The following is a 22,161-nucleotide window of genomic DNA, read 5'->3' as shown; positions in this document are numbered from 1 at the left end:
TTCCTTTTGAATCTTCAGATTTTCCCTGGATGGGTTCTCAGTGTTTGTCAGGGAAGTCACAAATCCTAGGTTTTCCTTGCCTACGCAAAAGGAGCTCTTGTAACCCCCCAACAGCCTTACTGCACAACAGCGCTTAGAAATCAGTTCTATGACCTTGGCTTTTGAGGAGAGAAAGAGCCTCATTGCAAGTCGACTGGCAGAGACAGAAGACAACACTCAAATGACTCCCCGGTCTGGAGGGGTGGATGGCTTAAACTTTTAAAGCGTTCCTAAACTAGCCCCAGGTGATGCCGATGCAATGGCTGTGCCAGGCTGCTGGTGGTGACGATTAGGAGGTTAAGGCTTTCTCCCATTGCACACGCAGGGGCTACAGGACTTGCAATTTTAGCTCTGTGCCATCTGTAACAACTTGAGCAATTGTTAACTGGTTAGAGTCAGTCCCCAGGTTAGGCTGTCTTAGTCTTATCCTTCCTTTACTGTATTCACTCACCACTATCTCAAAGTATCTTAACCATTTATTTGTTTACTTTTAAATGTTTGGTCACCCCTTGCCTGCACTAGAAGAATCTAAGAAACTTGAGATTGGGAACTGTGCTGGTCCTGTGTTCTCTGTGCCTGGTACAGTTCACACACACACAGTGGGTCCTCAACACACATGGCATGAAGAAATAGATGGCAGCAATCACGTGCTATGACCATTTTATGTTTCTATTTTTGAGGTGAAATTCTCATAAATAAAATGAATGATTCTAAGGTGACAACTCAGAGGCATTTGTACAACCACAACTTGTTTCTAGTCCTAAAACATTGTCATCACTCCCAAATAAAACCTCAACCATTAGCAATCACTCCCATTCCCCTGTGCCCTCAGCTCCTGGTAACCACTCATGGGTCCTTCCGTCTGTTTGAATTTGCATATTTTTGACATTTCACATAAATGGCCTCATATGATATGTGACCTCTCATGTCTGGCTTATTTCACTCAGGATAGTTTTCGAGCTTCTTCTACATCATAGCATGGATCATTGCTTCATTCCTTTTAATGGCTGAGTACTATTCCATTATTATGGTTTATTATATATACCATAATTTTTTTATCCATCCAGCCAGTGATGGACATTTGGGTTTCCCTTGTCTCCTTTGTCTTCCCCAACAGACTGTGAGCTTCGTGAGGGCATTGACTTTGCTCTCTTATATACCACCGTATCCTCACCCCTAGCACCCAGCAGAGAGAGTCTCATAGCAGGCACTCAATAAATATTTATTAAGTGAGTATATGAGTGGAGGAATGAATGTTTTCTTGTTGAGTAAATGAGAGATGCAAAAATAAAAAAGGAATGAATGACTCTGGCTTTGTAACGGAGGGCTCATTCAGTCATGGGGAGGAACAAGATGGACACCCAAAGGCTCCGAGTTCAGCCATACAGGAGACTCACCTTTATGTTCTTAAGGTTACCAGGAAGAGATGGGGACAGCCTTGTTTCAAAGATTTGGGAGGATGTGGGTTTAGCACGGTTGTTAGCTTCTGGGACCAGGGTGGTATCTGACTCAACAAATCTTTAGGAAAATCAAAATAGTGTCATGGTCAGTATCCTGGAACCTGATGACCTGGGGTTCAAGTTATGATTTTATGATTCTGACAGTTACTATCAGTGTGACTTTGGGAAATTCGCTTAATTTCTCTGTGATGCATTTCTTCATCTGTCAATTAGGATAATAAAATTGTGGCATAAGCCAGGTGAGGTGGCTCACGCCTGTAGTCTTAGTACTCTGGAAGGCCAAGGTGGGTGGATTGCTTAAGTTCAGGAGTTTGAGAACAACCTGAGCAGCAGTGAGACCCTATCTCTACTAAAAATAGAAAAACTGAGGCAAGATCACTTGAGCCCAGGAGTTTGAGGTTGCTGTGAGCCATGATGCCATGACACTCTATCCATGGTCAACATTCTGGAACCAGATGACCAGTGGCTGAGACTCTTGTCTAAAAAGAAGATTGTAGCATGGATGAAATTTGTTAATATGAGTAGCTGACACATAGTAATCAGGATGAGAGTATTTACTTTTCATTTTTATGAACTAAGTGAACACATGAACGAGCTATTTCAAAACCAGGAAGTGCAGAGAGGGTTTCACAAAAAAGCAATGAGACAGCTCATGTGGGACAACATTCTGCACTGGGCGCAGTTTGGCTCATTCTGAGGTTTTAGTGGTTCAACACTTTCATGCCTACACATTGCTAGTGTACCATTGTCCAAGCATTAAAATTAGTGAAGATCATTGCTTAATGTGGCCAATGTCTCTTTATTTCCATCTCCCAAACCCAGTTTTGGCCCTCCATGTCAAATTCTAAAACTCACCTTTAGCTCCTGACTTTGATGGCCCTTTGAAGGGCCCTTTTTGGACCCTTCCTCTAGTCTGACATGTATGCAATCAGTGAAGCATCTTCTGTGTGCTTTTAAATCTGCTTGTCACAGCCTGGGGTGTCAGGTGTCAGGAGGGCTGGGATCAAAGGGCTCTGATGATCTCTCAGTCCAGGAGAGTCAACTGTGTGTGACTGAACTGAACAGAAACAATGACATCTGAAATTGCTATAGGTACATATACTTAAGCCTGAGAGGTGGGGAAATTTTTCGTTACTCTTCAAGCCCAAATAAATGAACAAATAAGCCTGTTTTTATGCTGTGAAAGTAATGTATGCAATGGGCAAAATACAGAAGAAAAATGTGGTTAAGAAAATAAGAATCACTTAATGATTTTACTATCTTGAGATACCTATTCTGAGCTTGCTCTTGTTTAACCATATCCCTGTATATATTTCTCTCTTTCTGTGTGTATGTGTATGCAATTAGAGTTATACATAACTTTCTCCTCCCAAATATTCCCAACTAAGGCCAATGGGGAATTGTATTTCTTTGTGAAGGTCGTGCTCAGATTTTTAGAATAACAATGCTTTGCAGAAATTCCTTTCTGCAGCCATCTTTGCTGGGGCCACCTGTTCTATATTCTGAGTAATGCAAAGTAGGGTGCAGAGTTCTGTCCTTGGGTAAAACAGAATGAAATCACAGGATGAATTAAGAAGAATAACCTTTTAAACTTCCAGCTTTTCTTTCTTTCTTTCTTTTTTTTTGGTATTACATGGAGATGCCCTTCACTCTGAAATCCTGGCAGGTAATTATCAGAGACCCCTTTTTAGGTTCCCCAATGTCTTCCCTTCTGGAGCACCAGGTTCCACTTTTAGTAGGTGCCCCTCTTTCTCTTGGAGATAATCACATCAATTGGTCTCCGGTTCCAGAGGGATGTGACCTAGAATCTGTTTTGTCTTTGAGAAATGAGGTCGCTTTTCTGGTGGAGGTGTCAGGAGATGGTGGGAAGCCCCAGGCTGGGAGAGGAGGTGCTTCTTGGTTCTTCCCAGTCAGAGGTGGTGACAGCTAGTCACTGAGTGACAAGGACCACTCTGTATGACTGTACCCCACCCCAATCGATCCCCTGAAATGGCTCAGGCAACCATCATCAATGTCATTCTATAATTAGCAAATCCCACGGTTTCTTGTCCATTCTGTTCAATTTGACCTGTAGATAGCATTTGAAATTGTCAACCCCCCTGAAAGTTGCATTCTCTTTCTTTTCTTTTCACTTCTACTCTGTGTCTTTCACTAGTTGGTCATCTGCCATCTACCTCTAAAATACAGGTTTTTAAAAAAAATTTTTGGTGGGGGTGAGTCAGTTTTGAAAATAGCCTTGAATAGTCTCAATTCTTACTCTGAGTAATCCCTCCCACCCTTTGAGTATGAGCTGGACCTAATGACTCACTTTTAACCAAAAGAGAACATGGCAAAAGTGATGGGGCAGCACTTCTGAGGCTAGGTGTAGAGAGATGTTTTGCTCTAGTTTGTTGTCTCTTCCACTATTCACTCTGAAGGAAGCCTCCTGCCATACTGTGAGCAGCTCAATGAAGCAGCCCTTGTGCATAAAACTAAGGGCCCCTTTGGCCAACCAGCCAGCCCCAGAAATTCTCCAGTCTGATATCCCACAAGGAACTGTATCTGGCCAGCAACCACCTGAGTGAGCTTGGAGGCAGATCCCTCCCCCAGCCTAGGCTTGAGATGAAAGGCAGCAGCCCCGCTCCACCTGACATCTTGTCTATAGCCGGCTAAGAGACCCCAACTGAGCCACAGGACCCAGCTAAGCCTTGCCCAGACTCCTGGCACACAGAACTGATACAATTATGTGCTATTTTTAAGCTTCTTATTCTTAGGATAGTTTGTTACACAGAAATGGCTAATTCATACATCAGGTTTCTGTAGCAAATTCAGCAATGGCTATCCGTTTGAGCTGATCTTATGGTTACAGAATCACACAATATTTGTCCTTTTGTGTCTGGCTTTTCTTTTACTTAGTATAATGTTTTCAGGGTTCATCCTTGTTCTAGCATGCAGATATAATTCTAACTTTGAACTAGGAAAGACACCCCCACCTGGAAAGCAATCCACCAACATTTTTTTTTTTTTTTTTCTGACACAGTGTCTTAACTCTGTCTCCTGGACTAGAGTGCAGTGGGGTCACGGTAGTTCAGTGCAACCTCCACTCCTGGATCAAAATCCTTTTGCCTCAGCCTCCCAAGTAGCTAGGACTACAGGGTTTACCACTATATGTAGCTAATTTTTCTATTTTTTTTTTTGAAGAAATAGGATCTTGCTCCTATTCTGGCGGGTCTGAAGCTCCTGGCCTCAAGCAATTTTCTCATCTCAGCCTTTCAAAGTGTTAGGGATACAGGTGTGCCTGACCAATCCACCAACATTTTGATGATGATTATGAATAGAATTTGAGTGATTTTTTTCTGCAATGTTTTTTCTACACTTTCTGCATTTTTCAAATTTTCTACAATGAACATTTATTACCTTGATAGTAAAATAATTTAAATAATCTCTGTCTTCTTTTCCTTCTCTCTCTCCTTCTCATCAATGATGCTGCTATTTAGTGTTCATTTCTGGGGCACCCCAGCTCCAGGAGCCATCACTGAGGACACTTCTATTACTGTACTCTACTTTCTTAAAAAAAGTCAGGTTTTATTTATGTTTATACATAAGCAACATAATGCAATTATTTGCATCAACATTGGGGATTTGGAATTAAAAAATTTTTCTTGTTAAAAAATTTTAAAAAATTGGCAGAGAGAAAGAGGGAAGAGGAGGGAGAGCGGAGAGGGAGGCCTGGAGGAGGGAGGGTATTTGGTGGGACCTCACCTAATGTGCAAAATACAACGATCCATTTCAAAACTATTAAGAATAGAGTATAAATATCTTACCACAACAAACAAGCAGTTACGTTAATCAGTTCAATGTGAGCATTCCACATTGTTTATCAATTCAGCACATTGTACCCCTGCATTAATGTACATAATCATGATTTAATAAAGAAAAATATTGCAGAGAATATTGTATGTTTATTTACTGTGTACAGCATAATCCATCGTGCAACAACTAAATTTAGCTACTTAACATATCATTGCCTCACATAGTTAAGATTTTTGTAGTGAGAACCCTTTGTATCCACTCTCTTAGTATTATTGAAGGACAACCTACTAATAACTATAGTCACCATGTTGTACAATAGCTCTCTTGAACTTATTTCTCCTAAGTGAAATTTGGTATCCTTTGGAAAACATCTCCCCAAACCTCCATGCTAACCACTCTAGCTTCTGGTAATCGCCAATTCTATACTCCTCTGCTATGAGGCCAATTTTTTCCCCCATATGAGTGAGACTGTACAGTATCTGTCTTTCTGTACCTGGCTATTTCACATAACATCACGTCTCCAGGTTCATCTGTGCTATTGCAAATGGTCCTAATGAACAGGACCTCCTTCTTTTCTTATGGCTGAATCGTATTCCACTGTGACTCTGCTTTGAATTGCCTCTTTATTTTTCTGCTTCCTCTTCTAAACACCTGTCTAGAGGAAAGTCTCAGCAGGAACTCAGGACATACTCAAACTGGGTAATTTGAGGACAGTTTGGTAAAGGTGTGGTAGAGGGTAAGGAAACCAAGCAGGATTCCAAAATGGGTGATGCCGTACCTGGGAGTTGTGACCACCTCTGGACAGAAGCAGAGATGGGAGGGAGCTGTCAGAATTGGAGCCTGGAAAAGGCTGCCTGCCAAAACCTGTGGTCTGCAGTCTAGGGCCAATCTGCAGGGAGCACGTGAGAAGGGACCTGAAGAAATAAATACACTGGCCTTGCTCTCCACCATCACTCTGGCTTTCTGCAGTGGGTTCTCCATTGCTTGAACCCAAACAGAAGCCAGAGAGCAAGGATACCTGTTGTTATGATCCCTGAGAGTCAGTGTACCTGGAAAGAGAGGACAGATGGAGAGTGTCTCTGAAGGCCACGTGGAAGGTGTCCAATATCATTTATCACTACAACATAGCTCTGAGGGCAGGGTTAGGCTGCCCTTCTCAGTACAAAGCCAGGCCCAAAGCAGACATTAATAAAATGTTAAGTAAATAGTCATAAACTGGACGGAGACTAATTTTTTAAAATTGTAAAATTCAGATCACATAAAATTGGCCATTTGGAAGTCTATGATTGAGTGGCATTTAGTACATTCACAACCATCATATTATCTAGTTCAAGAACATGTTCATGTCCTGGAAGGGAAAACCCTGTATCTATTAGCAGTCACTCCCCATCTCCCTCCTCCCTCCAGCACCTGGCAAACACTGATCTGATTTCTGTCTTTCTGGCTTTACCTGTTCTGGATATTTTGTATAAATATAAATACAGACTGAACTTGAGAGGGAGGGTACTTCACTCCTCATCTCTGACTTTTCCCCTTTTTTCTCCCTTGAAATTCCACTTGTGGTTTTGGCCACTGTAATTGCATACCAGGCCACTCTGGTAGTAAAGGAGGGAGAGGATCATGAGAGGGAGGCCTGGCCCTCCTCCCCTCTCCTCTGCTCCCTGTGGGGCCCTGGAAATGGAGGGGAAGCTGACAGCTGATAATGAGACCCCTCTCTCTCTTAATGACTCTGGGGGCTGCGGGGATGCCGCAGGCCAGCTCTGCCCTAATTAATTAATAGGTAGAGTTTCCCACAGAGGAATTAGCCTCAATCCTCTGTTTCAGGCTCCATCTTGCAGCCGGGGCAGTCATCTGGGATGGCCTGGGGTTGCTCTGTCTGAGCTATCCTGCCCTCCTAACGTGGGGACCAGGGATGGAGCCTCTGGTCAGAGTGTACCCGAAGAGGCTGTAGGTTTGAGCCAGACAGATGAAGGCTTCAACCCTGGCTCCACTATTTATTAACACTGGGCTGCTACTTAACCTCTTTGAGCCTCCTCTACATCTGTACAAAGAAGCCAGGGGCCTTTACTGTTGAGAGAACCAGAGACTTATAGGGCCAGGGTGAGGGTGAGGAACTTTCCCAGGGTTCAAAATGTGAGAGTATCACCCCCCCCAACAAACAAACAAACAAACAAAAAACTCAAAAATAAAATACCTTGTCAATTAATGTAAATAATAGTCCAGTGTCAATCATTTAAAAAAACTCACAAAATTAATGCAAAAAAATCCACAGCAAACAAAACATCAATATGTTCAACACAGAATCAGTAAGAGTGTAGAACTGAACCATATGGAAGCCTGAAGCAAGAGGGAAAAACATTAGGAATTTTGATCCTGTCTTGAATATGTTGATATTTGTTCATTGTGGATTTTTAGACATTGATTTTGTTTAAAAAATGTTGCATTGAAATATTATTTCTCTTAGATTCTGAGGTTTTTTTTGTACTCCCTTCTGTTTTTGTTGAGGTAAAATCCATATCACATAAAATTAACCGTTTTCGAGTACAACTCTAGGTGTTGCACAACCATCACCTCTCTCTAGATGGGAACTGTTTTCCTCACCCTAAAGGAAACCCCGTCCCCATTAGCAGTCACTCCCCACTCCCTCCTCCCTCAGCCCCTGGCAGCCGCAATCTGCTTTCTGTCTCTGTGGATTTACCTATTTTGGATATTTCATACAAATGGAATCATATACTGTGTGTGTCTGGCTTCTTTCATTCAGCATAATGATTTATTTTAGGTGTGTTTTAAACATTTTTTTATTTTAAAGTTTTACTAAAATTGTATGGATTACCATGTGTAATGTGCTATTTTGAAGTACATATACACTGTGGAACCCAGCTAATTAACTTAGGCATTGCCTTGCAGAGTTATCATTTTTGTAGTGAGAACACTTAAAATCTACTTTCTTAGCATTTGTCAAGAATATAATGTTATCATTAACCATAGTCACCACGTTGTACAACAGGTATCTTGAACTTATTCTTCCTATGTAACTGAAATTTTGTATTCTTTGACCAACATCTCCCCAATACCCTGACTCCCCACCTCAGCCTCTGGCCACCACTGTTCTTCTCTCTACTTCTGTGAGTCCTGCCTTTTTAGATTCTACACATAAGTGAAGTTGTGTCTTTCTGTGCCTGGCTTATTTCACTTCCCACAATGTTCTCTAGGTTCATCCACATTGTCACGTGTTCTCATGGCTGCATAATATTCCACTGTATATATGTACATATCACATTTTCTTTATGCATTCATCTCCTGATGGACATTTGAGTTGCTTCCATGTTTTGGCTGTTGTATAATGCACTTGGAGGTGCAGACATCTCTTTGGGGTACTAATTTCACTTCCTTCAGATATATACCCAGTAGTGGGATAACTGGATCATATGGTAGTTCTAATTGCTTTTCCACGAACCTCCATACAAGCTTCCCATTATTCACTTTACCAATTTATATTCCCACCAACAGTGCTCAAGAGTTTCCTCTTCTCTACATCCCCAGCTGCATTTATCTTCTGTCTTTTTGATAATAGCTCTTCTGAAAGGGTGAGGCGATATTTCATTGTTTTTAAGTTATCTTTCCTTGATGATTAGTGATACTGAGCATTTTTTCATGAACTTGTTTGCCATTTGTATGTCTTCTTTTGAGAAGTGTCTATTGAGGTCCTTTGCCTATTTTAAAATTGTGTTCTGAGAATAACGTTATTGAGGTTTATCTACGTGGAGTCATGAATAAGTGCTTCCCCTGTGCATTCTGCACTCACAGCTAGTGCCTCACCCTCCTCCAGCCCTGGGGAATCACAGCAACTGACTTTCATTGAGCCTTTCACATGTGCTTCATTTAACCCCGCTACAACCACATGGGAGTGTTCCTGTTAGTCCCATTTTATAGATAAAACAGGCTTGAAGAAGTTAAACAACCTGCCCTAAGCGTACAGAGGGAGGAATAGAGTTCAAACCCAGGTATCCCAAACCAGGTGTCTGTACCATTAAAATGTGTCTGTAGACTACCTGGGAAGCCTCTGGCATGGGAAGGATGTTTAATACTTGAAAGGGATTGGTGTCATGAGAATAGTTTGGGTCACCCAGGTCCAAAAAAGTTTGTCTCTTTTGCATGTGGATATCCAGTTTTCCTAGTACCATTTGCTGATGAGACTCTGCATTTTCCATTGTATGTATTCTTGGCACCCTTGTCAAAGATGGGTTGACTGTATATGTTTGGGTTTATTTCTGGATATACATTTTATTTCATTTGTCTGTGTGTCTGTTTTTATGCCAGTGCCATGTTGATGTCTGAACTAGAGTGTAGTGGTGTTATCATAGCTCCCTGTAGCCTCCAACTCCTGGCTCAAGTGATCCTCCTGCTCTGCCTACCAAGTAGCTGAAACTATAGACACTCACTACCACACTTGGCTAATTTTTCTTTCTTTCTTTCTTTTTTTTTTTTGTAGAGATGGGGGTCTCACTGTTGCTCAAGCTAGTCTTGAACTCCTGAGCTCAAGTGATCCCCCTGCCTCAGCCTCTCAGAGTTCTAGGATTATAGGTGGAGCCACTGTGCCTGGCTCTACCATACTGTTTTAAGTATTATACCTTTGTAATACATTTTGAAATCAGGAAGCAGGACACCTCCAGCTTTTTTCTTTTTTCACAGGATTGCTTTAGCTATTTAAGGTCTTTTGTAGTTATAAATAAATAATAGGATTTTTCTCTATTTTTGTAAAAAAAATGCCATTGAAATTTTGATGGGGATTATAGTGAATCTGTAGATTCACTTTGGGTAGTATGGATATTTCAACAGTATTAATATTCAAATTTGTGAACATGGGATGATCTTCCATTTATTTATGCCTTCTTTAATTTCTTTCATTGATGATTTGTATTTTTCAGTGTATAAGTCTGTCATGTTAATTCCCAAGTATTTTATTCTTTTTAATGCTAGTAAATGAGATTCTTCCTTAATTTCCTTTATGGATAGTTCATTGTTACTGTATAGAAATGCAACTAAGTTTTGTATCCAGCAACTTTATTGTATTCATTTATTAGTTCTAACAGTTATTTTTTGGTTGAGTCTTTAGGATTTTTTTTTTTTTATTGTTAAATCATAGCTGTGTACATTAGTGCAATCAAGGGGTACAATGTGCTGGTTTCATATACAATCTGAAATATTCTCATCACACTGTTCAACGTAGCCTTCATGGAATTTTCTTAGTTATTGTATGTAGACATTTGTATTCTGCATTTAGTAAGTTTCACCTGTACCCATTCTAAGATGCACCGTACGTGTTGCCCCACCCATCACCCTCCCTTCACCCTAACCTCTCCCCTTCATTCCCCTTCTTTGGCCCTTTCCCCATATTCTTGTTCTATAGTTGGGTTATAGCCTTCATGTGAAAGCTATAAATCAGCTTCATAGTAGGGCTGAGTACATTGGATAATTTTCTTCCATTCCTGAGATACTTTGCTAAGAAGAATATGTTCCAGCTCCATCCATGTAAACATGAAAGAGGTAAAATCTCCATCTTTCTTTAAGGCTGCATAATATTCCATGGTATACATGTACCACAATTTGCTAGTCCATTCGTGGGTATATGGGCACTTGGGCTTCTTCCATGATTTAGTAATTGTCATGCAATTGGGCTGCAATAAACATTCTGGTACAGATGTCTTTGTTATAATGTGATTTTTGGTCTTCTGGGTATAAACCTAGTAAAGGAATTATAGGATCGAATGGCAGGTCTATTTTTAGGTCCCTAGATATTCTCCAAACATCCTTCCAGAAGGAACATGTTTGTGTGCATTCCCACCAGTAGTGTAGAAGTGTGCCCTTTCCTCCACATCCATGCCAACATCTCTGGTTTTGGGATTTTGTTATGTGGGCTACTCTTACTGGGGTTAGGTGATATCTCAAAGTAGTTTTGATTTGCATTTCTCTGATGATTAAGGATGATGAGCTTTTTTCATGTGTCTGTAGATCGTGTGTCTGTCTTCTTTAGAGAAGTTTCTCTTCAACTTCAACCCGTGCCCACCCTGAGATGGGATCACTTGTTCTTTTCTTGCTAATACGTTTGAGTTCTCTGTGGATTCTGGTTATTAAACCTTTATCAGAGGTATAACCTGCAAATATTTTCTCCCATTCTGAGGGCTGTCTGCTTGCCTTACTCACTATGTTCTTGGCTGTGCAGAAGCTTTTTAGTTTGATCAGGTCCCAGTAATGTATTTTTGATACTGCTTCAATTGCCTGGGGAGTCTTACTCATAAAATATTCACCCAGGCTGATTCCTTCAAGAGTTTTCCCTGCACTTTCTTCAAGTATTTTTATAGTTTCATGTCCTAAGTTTAAATCTTTAATCCAGTGAGAGTCTATCTTAGTTAATGGTGAAAGTTGTGCATCCAGTTTCAGTCTTCTATAGATCGCCAGCCAGTTCACCCAGCACCATTTGTTAAATAGAGAATCTTTTCCCCACTGAATGTTTTTAATTGGCTTGTCAAAGTTCAACTAATGGTAAGTAGCTGGATTCATCTCTTGGTTCTCTATTCTGTTCCAGACATCTACTTCTCAGTTTTTGTGCTAGTACCATGCTGTTTTGATCACTATCGATTTATAGTACAGTCTCAGGTCTGGTAGATATGATTCCTCCTGCTGTGTGTTTATTGCTGAGTAATGTTTTGGCTATTCGTTTTTTCTGATTCCATATAAAACGAAGTATTTTTTCAACATCTTTAAAATATGACAATGGAGCTTTAATAGGAATTGCATTAAAATTATATATTGCTTTGGGTAGTATAGACATTTTAACAATGTTGATTCTTCCCAGCCATGAGCATGGTATGTTTTTCCATTTGTTAACATCTTCAGCTATTTCTTTTCTTAAAGTTTCATAATCCTCTTTGTAGAGATCTTTCACGTCCTTTGTTAGGTATACTCCCAAATATTTCATCTTCTTTGGCACTACTGTGAAAGGAATAGAGTCCTTGATTGTTTTTTCGGCTTGGTTATTGTTGGGATATATAAAGGCTACAGATTTATGGGTGTTGATTTTGTAGCCTGAGACATCGCTGTATTCCTTGATCACTTCTAACAGTTTTGTAGTAGAATCCCTAGTGTTTTCCAGATATATGATCATATCATCTGCGAAGAGTGAAAGTTTGATCTCTTCTGATCCTATGTGGAAACCCTTGATTGCCTTTTCTTCCCGAATTGCAATGGCTAAAATGTCCATTACAATGTTAAAGAGCAATGGAGATAATGAACCTTGCCTGGTTCCTGATCTAAGTGGAAATGATTTCAATTTAATTCTATTCAGTATGTATTGGCTGTGGGTTTGCTGTAGATGGCCTCTATTAGTTTAAGAAATGTCTCTTCTATACCAAATTCCTTAAGTGCTCTCATCATGAAGGGATGCTGGATATTATCAAAAGCTTTTTTTGCATCAATTGAGAGAATCATATGGTCTTTATTTTTTAGTTTGTTTATGTGCTGAATTAGATTTATAGATTTCCATATATTGAACCAGCCTTGAGACCCTGGGATAAATCCCACTTGGTTGTGGTGTATAATTTTTTTGATCTGTTGTTGAATTCTGTTTGTTAGGATCTTATTGAGTATTTTTGCATCAATATTCATTAGTGATATTGGTCTATAATTTTCTTTTCTTGTTGGGTCTTTCCCTGGTTTGTGGATCAAGGTGATGTTGCTTTGTAGAATGTGTTAGGTAATATTCCTTCTTTTTCTATGTTTTGGAAGAGGTTTAGTAATATAGGTACTAGTTCTTCTTTAAAGGTTTGGTAGAATTCTGATGTAAAGCCATCTGGTCCTGGGTTTTTCTTTATAGGGATATGTTGTATAGTTGATGCTATTTCAGAACTTGATATAGGCCTGTTCAACATTTCCACTTTGTTCTGGCTAAGTCTTGGTAGGTGGCATACTTCCAGGTATTGGTCGATATCTTTCAGACTTTCATATTTCTGAGAGTAGAGTTTCTTGTAGTGTTCGTTAAGGATTTTTTGAATTTCTGAGGGGTCTGTTGTTATTTCATCATTACCATTTCTGATTGATGAAATTAGGGATTTTACTCTGTTTTTCCTGGTTAGGTTGGCCAAAGGTTTATCTATTTTATTGATTTTTTAAAAAAACAACTTTTGGATTTATTGATCTGTTGTGTAATTCTTTGGTTTTCAATTTCATTTAATTCTGGTCTGATTTTCTTCTGCTGGGTTTGGGGCTGGAATGTTCTTCCTTCTCCAGTTGCTTGAGATGTCCATTAAGTTATTAACTTCCTCTCTTTCTGTTTTCTTGAGGAAGGCTTGCAGTGCTATAAATTTCCCTCTTAGGACTGCGTTTGCAGTATCCCAGAAGTTGTGATAATTTGTGTCTTGATTGTTGTTTTGTTCCAAAAATTTGGTAATTTCCTTCTTAATCTCATCTATGACCCATCTATCCTTCAGCATAAGGTTGTTTAGCTTCCATGTTTTTGTATGGGTATGCAGATTCCTGTTGTTATTGAGTTCAACTTTTATTCCATGATGGTCTGAGAAGATGCAAGTAATGATTTCTATTTTTTTAAATTTGCTGAGGTTAGATTTGTGGCCTAGGATGTGGTCGATTTTGGAGTATGTTCCATGGGCTGATGAGAAGCATGTGTATTTAGTTTTGTTGGGATGAAATGTTCTGTAGATGTCTGCTAAGTCCAGATGTTGAATGGTTCAGTTTAAATCTACAATTTCTTTGCTTAGCTTCTTTTTGGAGGATCTATCCAGCACTGCTAAAGGGGTATTAAAATCTCCAACTACTATGGAACTGGAGGACATCAAGTTGCTCATGTCTGTTAGAGTTTCTCTTATAAATTGAGGTGCATTCTGGTTGGGTGCATAAATATTAATAATTGAAATCTCATCATATTGAGTATTACCTTTTTTTTTCATTTTGTTTTAAGGAATTTTTTAATTTAAAAAAACCTAAGCATAGCCCGCTAGTCTTTATAATTATTTCCTTTATTCTATTGCAATTAGCAAAATTATTTGAATTCACCCAAGTATTAATAAAACACTAGCGTAAGCTTACAAAATAGAAAAATTAACCAGCAACTATTCATTTTGAGAAAGGGTGTATAGTATTAAGAATGCAGGAATGCAGGATTGTGAGAGATGCATGCAAATCCTGCAATCCATAAGGCAGGCCTCCACAGCCAGGCTACTTTTTATAAGTGACTCCATCAGTGAATCCATAATTTACCTTCCAATTTTTCATAATTGTATATTTATAGTAGCATGGTTCAGTAACTTAAAAGTAAAGTGTAATATAAGTTACTGTTATAATACTATAAAGGATATCTATGATGTAGTTAAATCACTTTAAAGAACTATAAATTAATATCTACAAGAGATCTGTATAAATTTCTTTATCAAAGGAGGAATATATTCAAATTAAAATGTTACCTAGTTTGTATTTTTTCTTAAAATGAATTAATGTACATAAATTCTCACTTCCAACTTAGTGACTTTTGTGAGTCACAACTGAATATTTTTGACGTATGATGGACTCTCTACTTTTAAAATGTCATGATATCACATCCAGATTATATAATATTTCTTGCTGTTTAGGATCAACAATTTCAAGTGATCTTTTCTACTTAAATAAGACAGTTATTATTTTATTTCAAGGATGATTTTTAGCTCCAGAGATGGCAGTGCCGTCTTCAAGGCTTGGATGAGCTTTTCCTTTTCTCTTACTCTGGGAAGATCACTTAACAACAAATATTTGAGGTACCTTAAACGACACAGAGCAATGACGCCTTTGTCTGTGACATTCCCCACAGGAAATTATTTCCATTTCCAATATGCTTTTCTGTAATTTTTCAAATTGACTAAGTTTCTGCAAACACTCATCCTCGACATAATGACATTTGCACAGTCTTATTTTTTCAACATGTTCTAGACCCTCCATGTGATCAAATCCAATTCTCATGATACAAGAGTTGGTAGCATCGATGGCTTGAATCTTATATTTGTCCAGAGGCCCTGTAGGGAGGTGGTTGTAGTCCTTCTGCCACCTCTCCTGACCGTGGTAGCGCACCATGGCTCCACACCACAGCAGCCACTTGGATGCTGCCCTGTCAGGGCCCACGTCCCTGATGCGTTCATAATCTACTTTATTAAACACTGCATTCAACCAGCCCCAGAAGTATCTGGAGTCATATGACCATGGGAGTTTCTTTAAGCCACATAACTGCCAGGAAACTTTTCCAAAGAGCATCATTTGATGGTGTCCGAGGAGTGAGCGAGTGTTCTAGCGTCTGTGGCGCCACCTGCCCCTTGAGTATTACCTTTAACAAATATGAAGTATCCATCCTTATCCTTCCTTATTTTGGTTGGTTTAAAGCCTATTGCTTCTGTGAATAGGATTGCAACTCCTGCTTTTTTCTGCTTTCCATTTGCCTGGAGTATAGATGACCATCCCTTCACCTTGAGTCTAAATTTGTCTTTTAATGTAAGATGAGATTCTTGTATGCAGCAGATATCCGGCTTGAGTTTTTGTATCCAGTCAACCAACCTGTGCCTCTTTAGAGGACAATTTAAACCATTCACATTAACTGAGAATATTGATAAGCCCTTCGAGAGTCTGGTGGACATTTTTAATCCTTTTGCAACTGTGGAAGTTGGAATTTGATCAAAATTTTCTGGGTGGGTTTACTTTTGTAGGGGAGGGTTACCCTGGTCTTTTTTTTTTTTTTTTTTAGCATCAGTAGTGGTTTATTTTTTTTTGTTGTTGTAAAATAATTTTTCTTTTTTTTTCCTTTTTTTTTTTTTTATTGTTGGGGATTCTTTGAGGGTACAATAAGCCAGGATACACTGATTGAAATTGTTAGGTAAAGTTACCCTGGTCTTTTTGAAGGATAGGTCTGAGAATATACTGGAGAGCTGGTTTAGTTATGGCAAATTTTTTCAACATGTGAATGTTGTTAAAGTATTTAATTTCTCCATCATAAATGAAACTCAGTTTAGCGGATACAGGATCCTGGGTTGAAATTTATTTTGTTTTAGGAGATTAAAAGTCGATTACCATCCTCTTCTAGCTTGAAAGGTTTCAGCAGAGAGATCTGCAGTTATTCTAATATTCTTCCCCTTGTAGGTAATGGTTTTCTTTTGTTTGGCTGCTTTCAGAATTTTCTCATTCATATTAACTTTAATGATATTGATTATGATGTGTCTGGGGGATGTCTTATTTGGGTTGAGTCATGCTGGAGTTCTGAAACTGTCAGCTATCTGAAATTCAGAATCTCTTGGCACGTCTGGGAAGTTCTCTTTCATAATCTCATGGAGAAGAGACTCTGTGCCTTGTGAAGCCACTTCGTCACTTTCGGGGATCCCTATAAGACGAATATTGGTTTTCTTTGAATTATCCCAGAGCTCTCTGAGAGAGTGATCTGTTTTTGCCCTCCATTTCTCTTTCTCTTTGAGAGTTTGGGAGCGTTGGAAAGCTTTGTCTTCAATGTCGGAAATCCTTTCTTCTGCTTGCTCCATTCTGTTACTGAGGGATTCTACTGTGTTTTTCAGATCTTTGAGGGATGCAACTTCTTGTCTCAATGTGTCAAAATCTTTGGTCATTTGGTCTTTGAATTCGTTGAATTCTTGAGATATCTTTTGGGTTACTGCTTAGAATTCTAATTTGATCTTATTTGCTATCCAAATTCTGAATTCTATTTCTGACATCTCAGCTATTTGTTTATGCATGGGATCTTGTGCTGTGTCTGCCCCATTGATCTTTGGGGAAGTTGATCTACTCTGATTATTCATATTGCCAGAGTTTTTCTGTTGATTTACCCTCATGATTGTTTTTCACCGTTGCCTCTGGCCGTCCTCAGCTTTGGGGAGGTGTCTCTCCAAGATTAGACCCCAGCGGGATCACTCTATTGTTGCTAGATCTTTGTAGGGAGTGACCCTGTGTCATTCCTCTGGGGCTACTCCAGCCAGGAAGTTCTGGTTGTGGAAGCAGCTCTGGAGTGTGACACACCTGGATCCAGCAATAGGGCGGGGGTGGGGGGTGGAGGGTGGTGGTGCACACGGTTCTGGGAGTGCCTGGCACCCAGTGATGTTGGCACAGAGAGCCCAAGGCTCCAGCAGTCTCTGGCCAGGAGAAGGGCTCCTCACAGAGGTAGGGAGGACTCCAGAGGGCATGCTAGTCCTGGGTTAGTCGAGCAGGTGGTGTGGAGGCAGGGAGAGTACGGGAGGGAGGATGCGGGGTTGTGCGGCTCCTGCAGTTCCTGGTCAGGGCATGTGGTCGTGGGTTCGGGGTCACTGAGCTGCTCTTACCGAGGTCCAGGCTGGGGCCAATCGTGGTGGAGGCGCAGCTCTTAGGGAGGTCCGGTGGTGGTCGTGGTGCAGCTCTCATGGAGGTCTGAGCCGGAGCCAATAGTGGTCTCACGCAGCTCTTGGAGGTCCAGGCCGGCGCCGATCACGATCCCGGCCAGAAGAGAGAATTTTGAATGCTTCCTGTACAAGGGACTGGTCCATGGGCAGCTGCACAGTGTTGCTCAGGGGCTGCAGCAGGGTGGAGCCCGTGGTGCTGGTGGGGCCTCAGCTCTCCACCTGCTGTGCTCCAGCCACCCACTTGCCTGCTTGCGCTGTCTTTTTTTTTGTTTTTTACATATAAAGAAATACCATTTAGTCTTAAAAAAAAAAAAGGAAATTCTGCTTTTTTGCTACTGTAAGGATGGACCTGCAGAACATTATGCTAAGTGAATGAAGCCCGTCATAGAAGGGCAAACACCACCTGGTTCCTCTGATATGAGGCATATAAAATTGTCAAACCTGCAGATATAGAGTAGAATGGTGGTGGCCCAGGGCTGGGCTGGGGAGGGAGGATGGAGAGTTTTATTTAACTCACGGAGTTTTAGTTATGCAAGATGAGTAAGTTCTAGGGATCTGCTATACAACATTGTGCTTATAGCTAATACTTTGTTACACACTTAAACATTCATCAAGGAGAAGGTAGATCTTAAGTGTCCTTACTATAATTAAAAAACAAAAGCAAACACAAAATCTAAAGGGCAGACTCTGCCTGGGGCCAGACAGGCTCCCTGAATTGCTTCCCAGAGGGTTTCTAGTTGGGGAAAATTTGAGTTTGAGCTGCCTGTGGAACATATGGAGACCACACTCCCCTCCAGGTGTTCTTGACACTCCACAGGCATGTTGTGCTCAGAGCCTCTGCATTTGCTGTTCCTCTGCCCGAATTGTTCTAGTTGTCCTCATTGCCACTCCCTCATCTGCTTTGGGTCTTTACTCAAGTATCACCTTCACACTCAGGTCTTCACTCATGGCACAATAAAGACTGACTTTCTCCTCATTCTTCACATATTCTCTTCCTGATTATTACCATCTGACAACAGTTTGGAAAATGTGGTCTGTAAATCCCCAGGACGTAGTGTCCCTGAGACCCTTTAGGGAGTCTGCAAGGTCAAAACTATCTTAATAATACTGTGATATTATGTGCCTTTTTCACTGTGCTAATCTATGCACTGAGGGTGCAGAACAATGGTGAGTAACAATGTCTAGCTTGTAAGCATGAATCAAGCTGTACCAGCAGTCATTATATTCTTCATTGCCACACATAGCTAAAAAGAAAAATAGTTTCACTTTAGCATGTACCTGATAAAGTAATAAAAATTATTATTTTTTTTATCTCAACTCTTGAGTTCATATCTTTTTAGGATTCTGTGTGACGAAATGGGAAGTACACATAAAACATTTTGCTACACATTGAAGTACTATGGTATCTGTCTCCAGGAAAAAAACCCAGTAGTGTGATTGTTTGAATTGCAAGCTTAACTAGCCACTATTTTCATGGAATACTATTTTTATACCGACAAACTTTGGTTATTCTGACATGGATATTTAGCAGACAGTTTTGCAAAACTGAAAGAAATGCATGTGTCACTTTAAGGAAAATAAGGAAAACTCATTATTATTATTGTCAATGATAAAATTTGAACTTTTGAGTAAAAATTAGAATTTTGAAAAACTTATATTCACTGTTATAATTTGAATGACTTTCCAACACCTAAAGACTTTTGATGAGATTAGTGGTGATATTAACAAATGTGGCCTTTTGCTATTGAATAATGAAATGTGTTAATATTTGGACGATCTGTGTAATTTAGTGAACCAGTATTTTTCAAATGACTAATGCATGCATGTGTAAAAAATGAGCTTAATGGATTTTAGTGTTGCTAGTGTACAAAAAGTTCAGTGGCAGAGTATCAGATTCCTTTAAAATTTTTTTTTTAAAATTTCAGATTAATGTGAGGACACAAACATTTAGGTCACAATGTTTGCATTTGTTAGGTAGAGTCCCTATTGTAGTTGTGTCCCACCTCCAGAAAATTTCAGATTCCTTTAAGAAATCAAAATGTGTAGCATTTCATTGTAGTCTCCAAGAATAGCCACAGTTATGGGAAAAGCTGATTAAAGTACTTTTCCCTTTCCAACTACCTATCTGTGAGAGGCTGACTTTTCTTCGGGTATTTCAACCAAAATAACACACCATGGCGGATTTAGTGAGGAAGCACATACAGATAATTCTCATCATGCACGGTAGTTAGGCTCTATATAGTTGCTGCAAACACTGAAGGAGCAAGTGCGGAATCATTGGTTTTAGGAGGAAGTACAGAGTCAGATTTCTGTGAGCTCCTGGTAACATTTTTGTCTATATCAGTGGTTCTCAACCTGTGGGTCGTGACTCACAGCAACTGTATTAAAGAGTCGTGGCATTAAGAAGGTTGAGAACAACAGGGCTATATATATGTGTGTGTATATATATATATATATACACACACGTATAGACTATATATATATATTCTTTTATATAGACACACAATATATATTAACTATGTATTCTTTATATATATATATATTCTTTCTTTCTTTATTTTTTTTTTTGTTTGAGACAGAGTCTCAGTCTGTTACCCTGGAGAGAATGCTATGGCATCATAACTTTCAGCAACTTCAAACTCTTGGGCTCAAAGAGGTCATCTTACCTCAGCCTCCTGAGTAGCTGGGACTATACAATGCCCTCCTATTTTAGTAGAGACAGGGTCTTGCTCTTGTTCAGTCTGGTCTCAAACTCCTGAGGCCCAAGCAATCCACCTGCCTTAGCCTCCCAGAGTGCTAGGATTACAGGTGTGAGCCTGGCAACATTTTCGTCTGTTGAGGAAAATATAACCTTGTTTTATGTGTGTTTTTCTGTTTAAAGATGCCTTATTTAGTATTGTTTATTCATTAACATGAGCTTGGGCCAACAATACCATATAATGCAGGCCTGAGTGAAACTTACCTAACATATATATTTTTTCTGTAAAGCACAACGTAGTCTTCAGGGGCTTATAGTCACCAGACAGCAGTTCCGCATGATTCCTGGGGGACAACAACAACATCAACAAAAAGCACAAAAGTTAGAAAAACTTGGTACTTTATAGACCACAAAAATGTTATTTGCTCACAGCACGAGCTGAGAAAAAGAAGGCAGAGGGCCACCTTCTCAGGAGCATGTATGGGGCAGTTTAAGTTTTTCATTGCTCTGTAAATGTTCCAGAATGACTGTGAAAGCTACATTTGGAGTGAAAGCCAATTTGGGGGTTACAAACACTTTTGAGCGAGTGGTGAGTTACAGAATCCATTAGTAATGTAGATCTACTGTATAAAAATTGTTTTCTTATTTATTTATTTATTTATTTATTATTATTAAATCATAGCTGTGTACATTAATGCAATCACAGGGCACCATACTCTTTTCTTTTTTATTAAGCTAGACATTAAAGCAATTTGAAAAAGCATAAAGCAATGCTCGTCTTCTTATTAATTTTTTTCCTAATTTGAAAAATAAAAATAGATTCTTAAATGCTAATGGATAATGAGTTTCTTCTTGTTATGTTAAAATGAATAAATAAATAATTTATTTTCTGAGACAAAATCTCACACTGTCACCTTGGGTTGAGTACTGTGGCATCATAGCTCACAGCAACCTCAAACTCCTAGGTTCAAGTGATCCTCTGGCCTCACCCAGTAGCTGGGACTAAAGGCATGTGCCACCACACCCAGCTAATTTTTTCATTTTCAGTAGCAAAGGGATCTCACTCTTGCTCAGGCTGGTCTCGAACTCCTGAGCTCAAGCAATCCACCTGCCTCGGCCTCCCAGAGTGCTATAATCCTAGCACATCTGGCCAAAATGAATGAACATTTTAAATCTTTTTCACTTTTGGGTGGCGCCTGTGGCTCAAGGAGTAGGATGCCGGTCCCATATGCCAGAGGTGGTGGGTTCAAACCCAGCCTCGGCCAAAAAAAAAAAAAAATCTTTTTCACTTTCAATTTCTCGATTCACATAATCAAAAACTCTTTAGGGTCCGTCACAATTTTTTAAATTAAGGCACAGTTTCTGAGAACAGTTTTACATTTACAGGAATATCGAAAAAACAGTAATCCAGAGGGATCCCATATACCCCCCTTGACTTAGTTTTACCTATTATTACTCTTTCCTCATATGGTACATATGTACAATTATCACGGTATAATAGTGACACATTATTATATCGACACATTAAATATTATTGATATAGGTACATTCTTATTAATGAAAGCCCTTACTCTATTCAGTTTCTCAGTTTTTTCTTCAAATCCTTTTCCTGTTCCTGCTCCAGGATCCCACATTATATTTAGTCATCACATCACTTTTTGGCTCTTCTTGGCTCTGATAGTTTCTGAGATTTTCCTTGTTTTGATGATTTGACAGTTCTGAAGAAGACTGGTTGGGTAGATTGCAGGGGTGCTGCTCTATTGAA

The 22,161-nt window shown here is 39.6% G+C and overlaps 2 protein-coding genes across 2 annotated transcripts in view; one reads left to right on the top strand and one right to left on the bottom strand.

Annotated features, from left to right (window-relative positions):
* Nucleotides 1–22,161, top strand: part of SLC1A6 (solute carrier family 1 member 6) — a 58,998-nt gene that overhangs the window by 10,080 nt on the left and 26,757 nt on the right. The window lies entirely within an intron of this gene.
* Nucleotides 15,072–15,607, bottom strand: LOC128582126 (ATP synthase subunit s, mitochondrial-like). Its single transcript, XM_053585713.1, has one exon. It carries the CDS (start codon nt 15,585–15,587, stop codon nt 15,072–15,074), a length of 516 nt encoding a protein of 171 aa, XP_053441688.1. The 5' UTR covers nt 15,588–15,607.

Source organism: Nycticebus coucang, chromosome 3 (assembly GCF_027406575.1).
Source record: "Nycticebus coucang isolate mNycCou1 chromosome 3, mNycCou1.pri, whole genome shotgun sequence".
Classification (NCBI taxonomy): domain Eukaryota; kingdom Metazoa; phylum Chordata; class Mammalia; order Primates; family Lorisidae; genus Nycticebus; species Nycticebus coucang.
The sequence above is the reverse complement of the archived record's forward strand: the minus strand, read 5'-3'. Positions and strand labels throughout refer to the sequence as shown.

Coding starts and splice junctions, on each gene's coding strand:
- LOC128582126 (XM_053585713.1), bottom strand. CDS start 15,587: ATGATGCTCTTTGGAAAAGTTTCCTGGCAGTTATGTGGCTTAAAGAAA.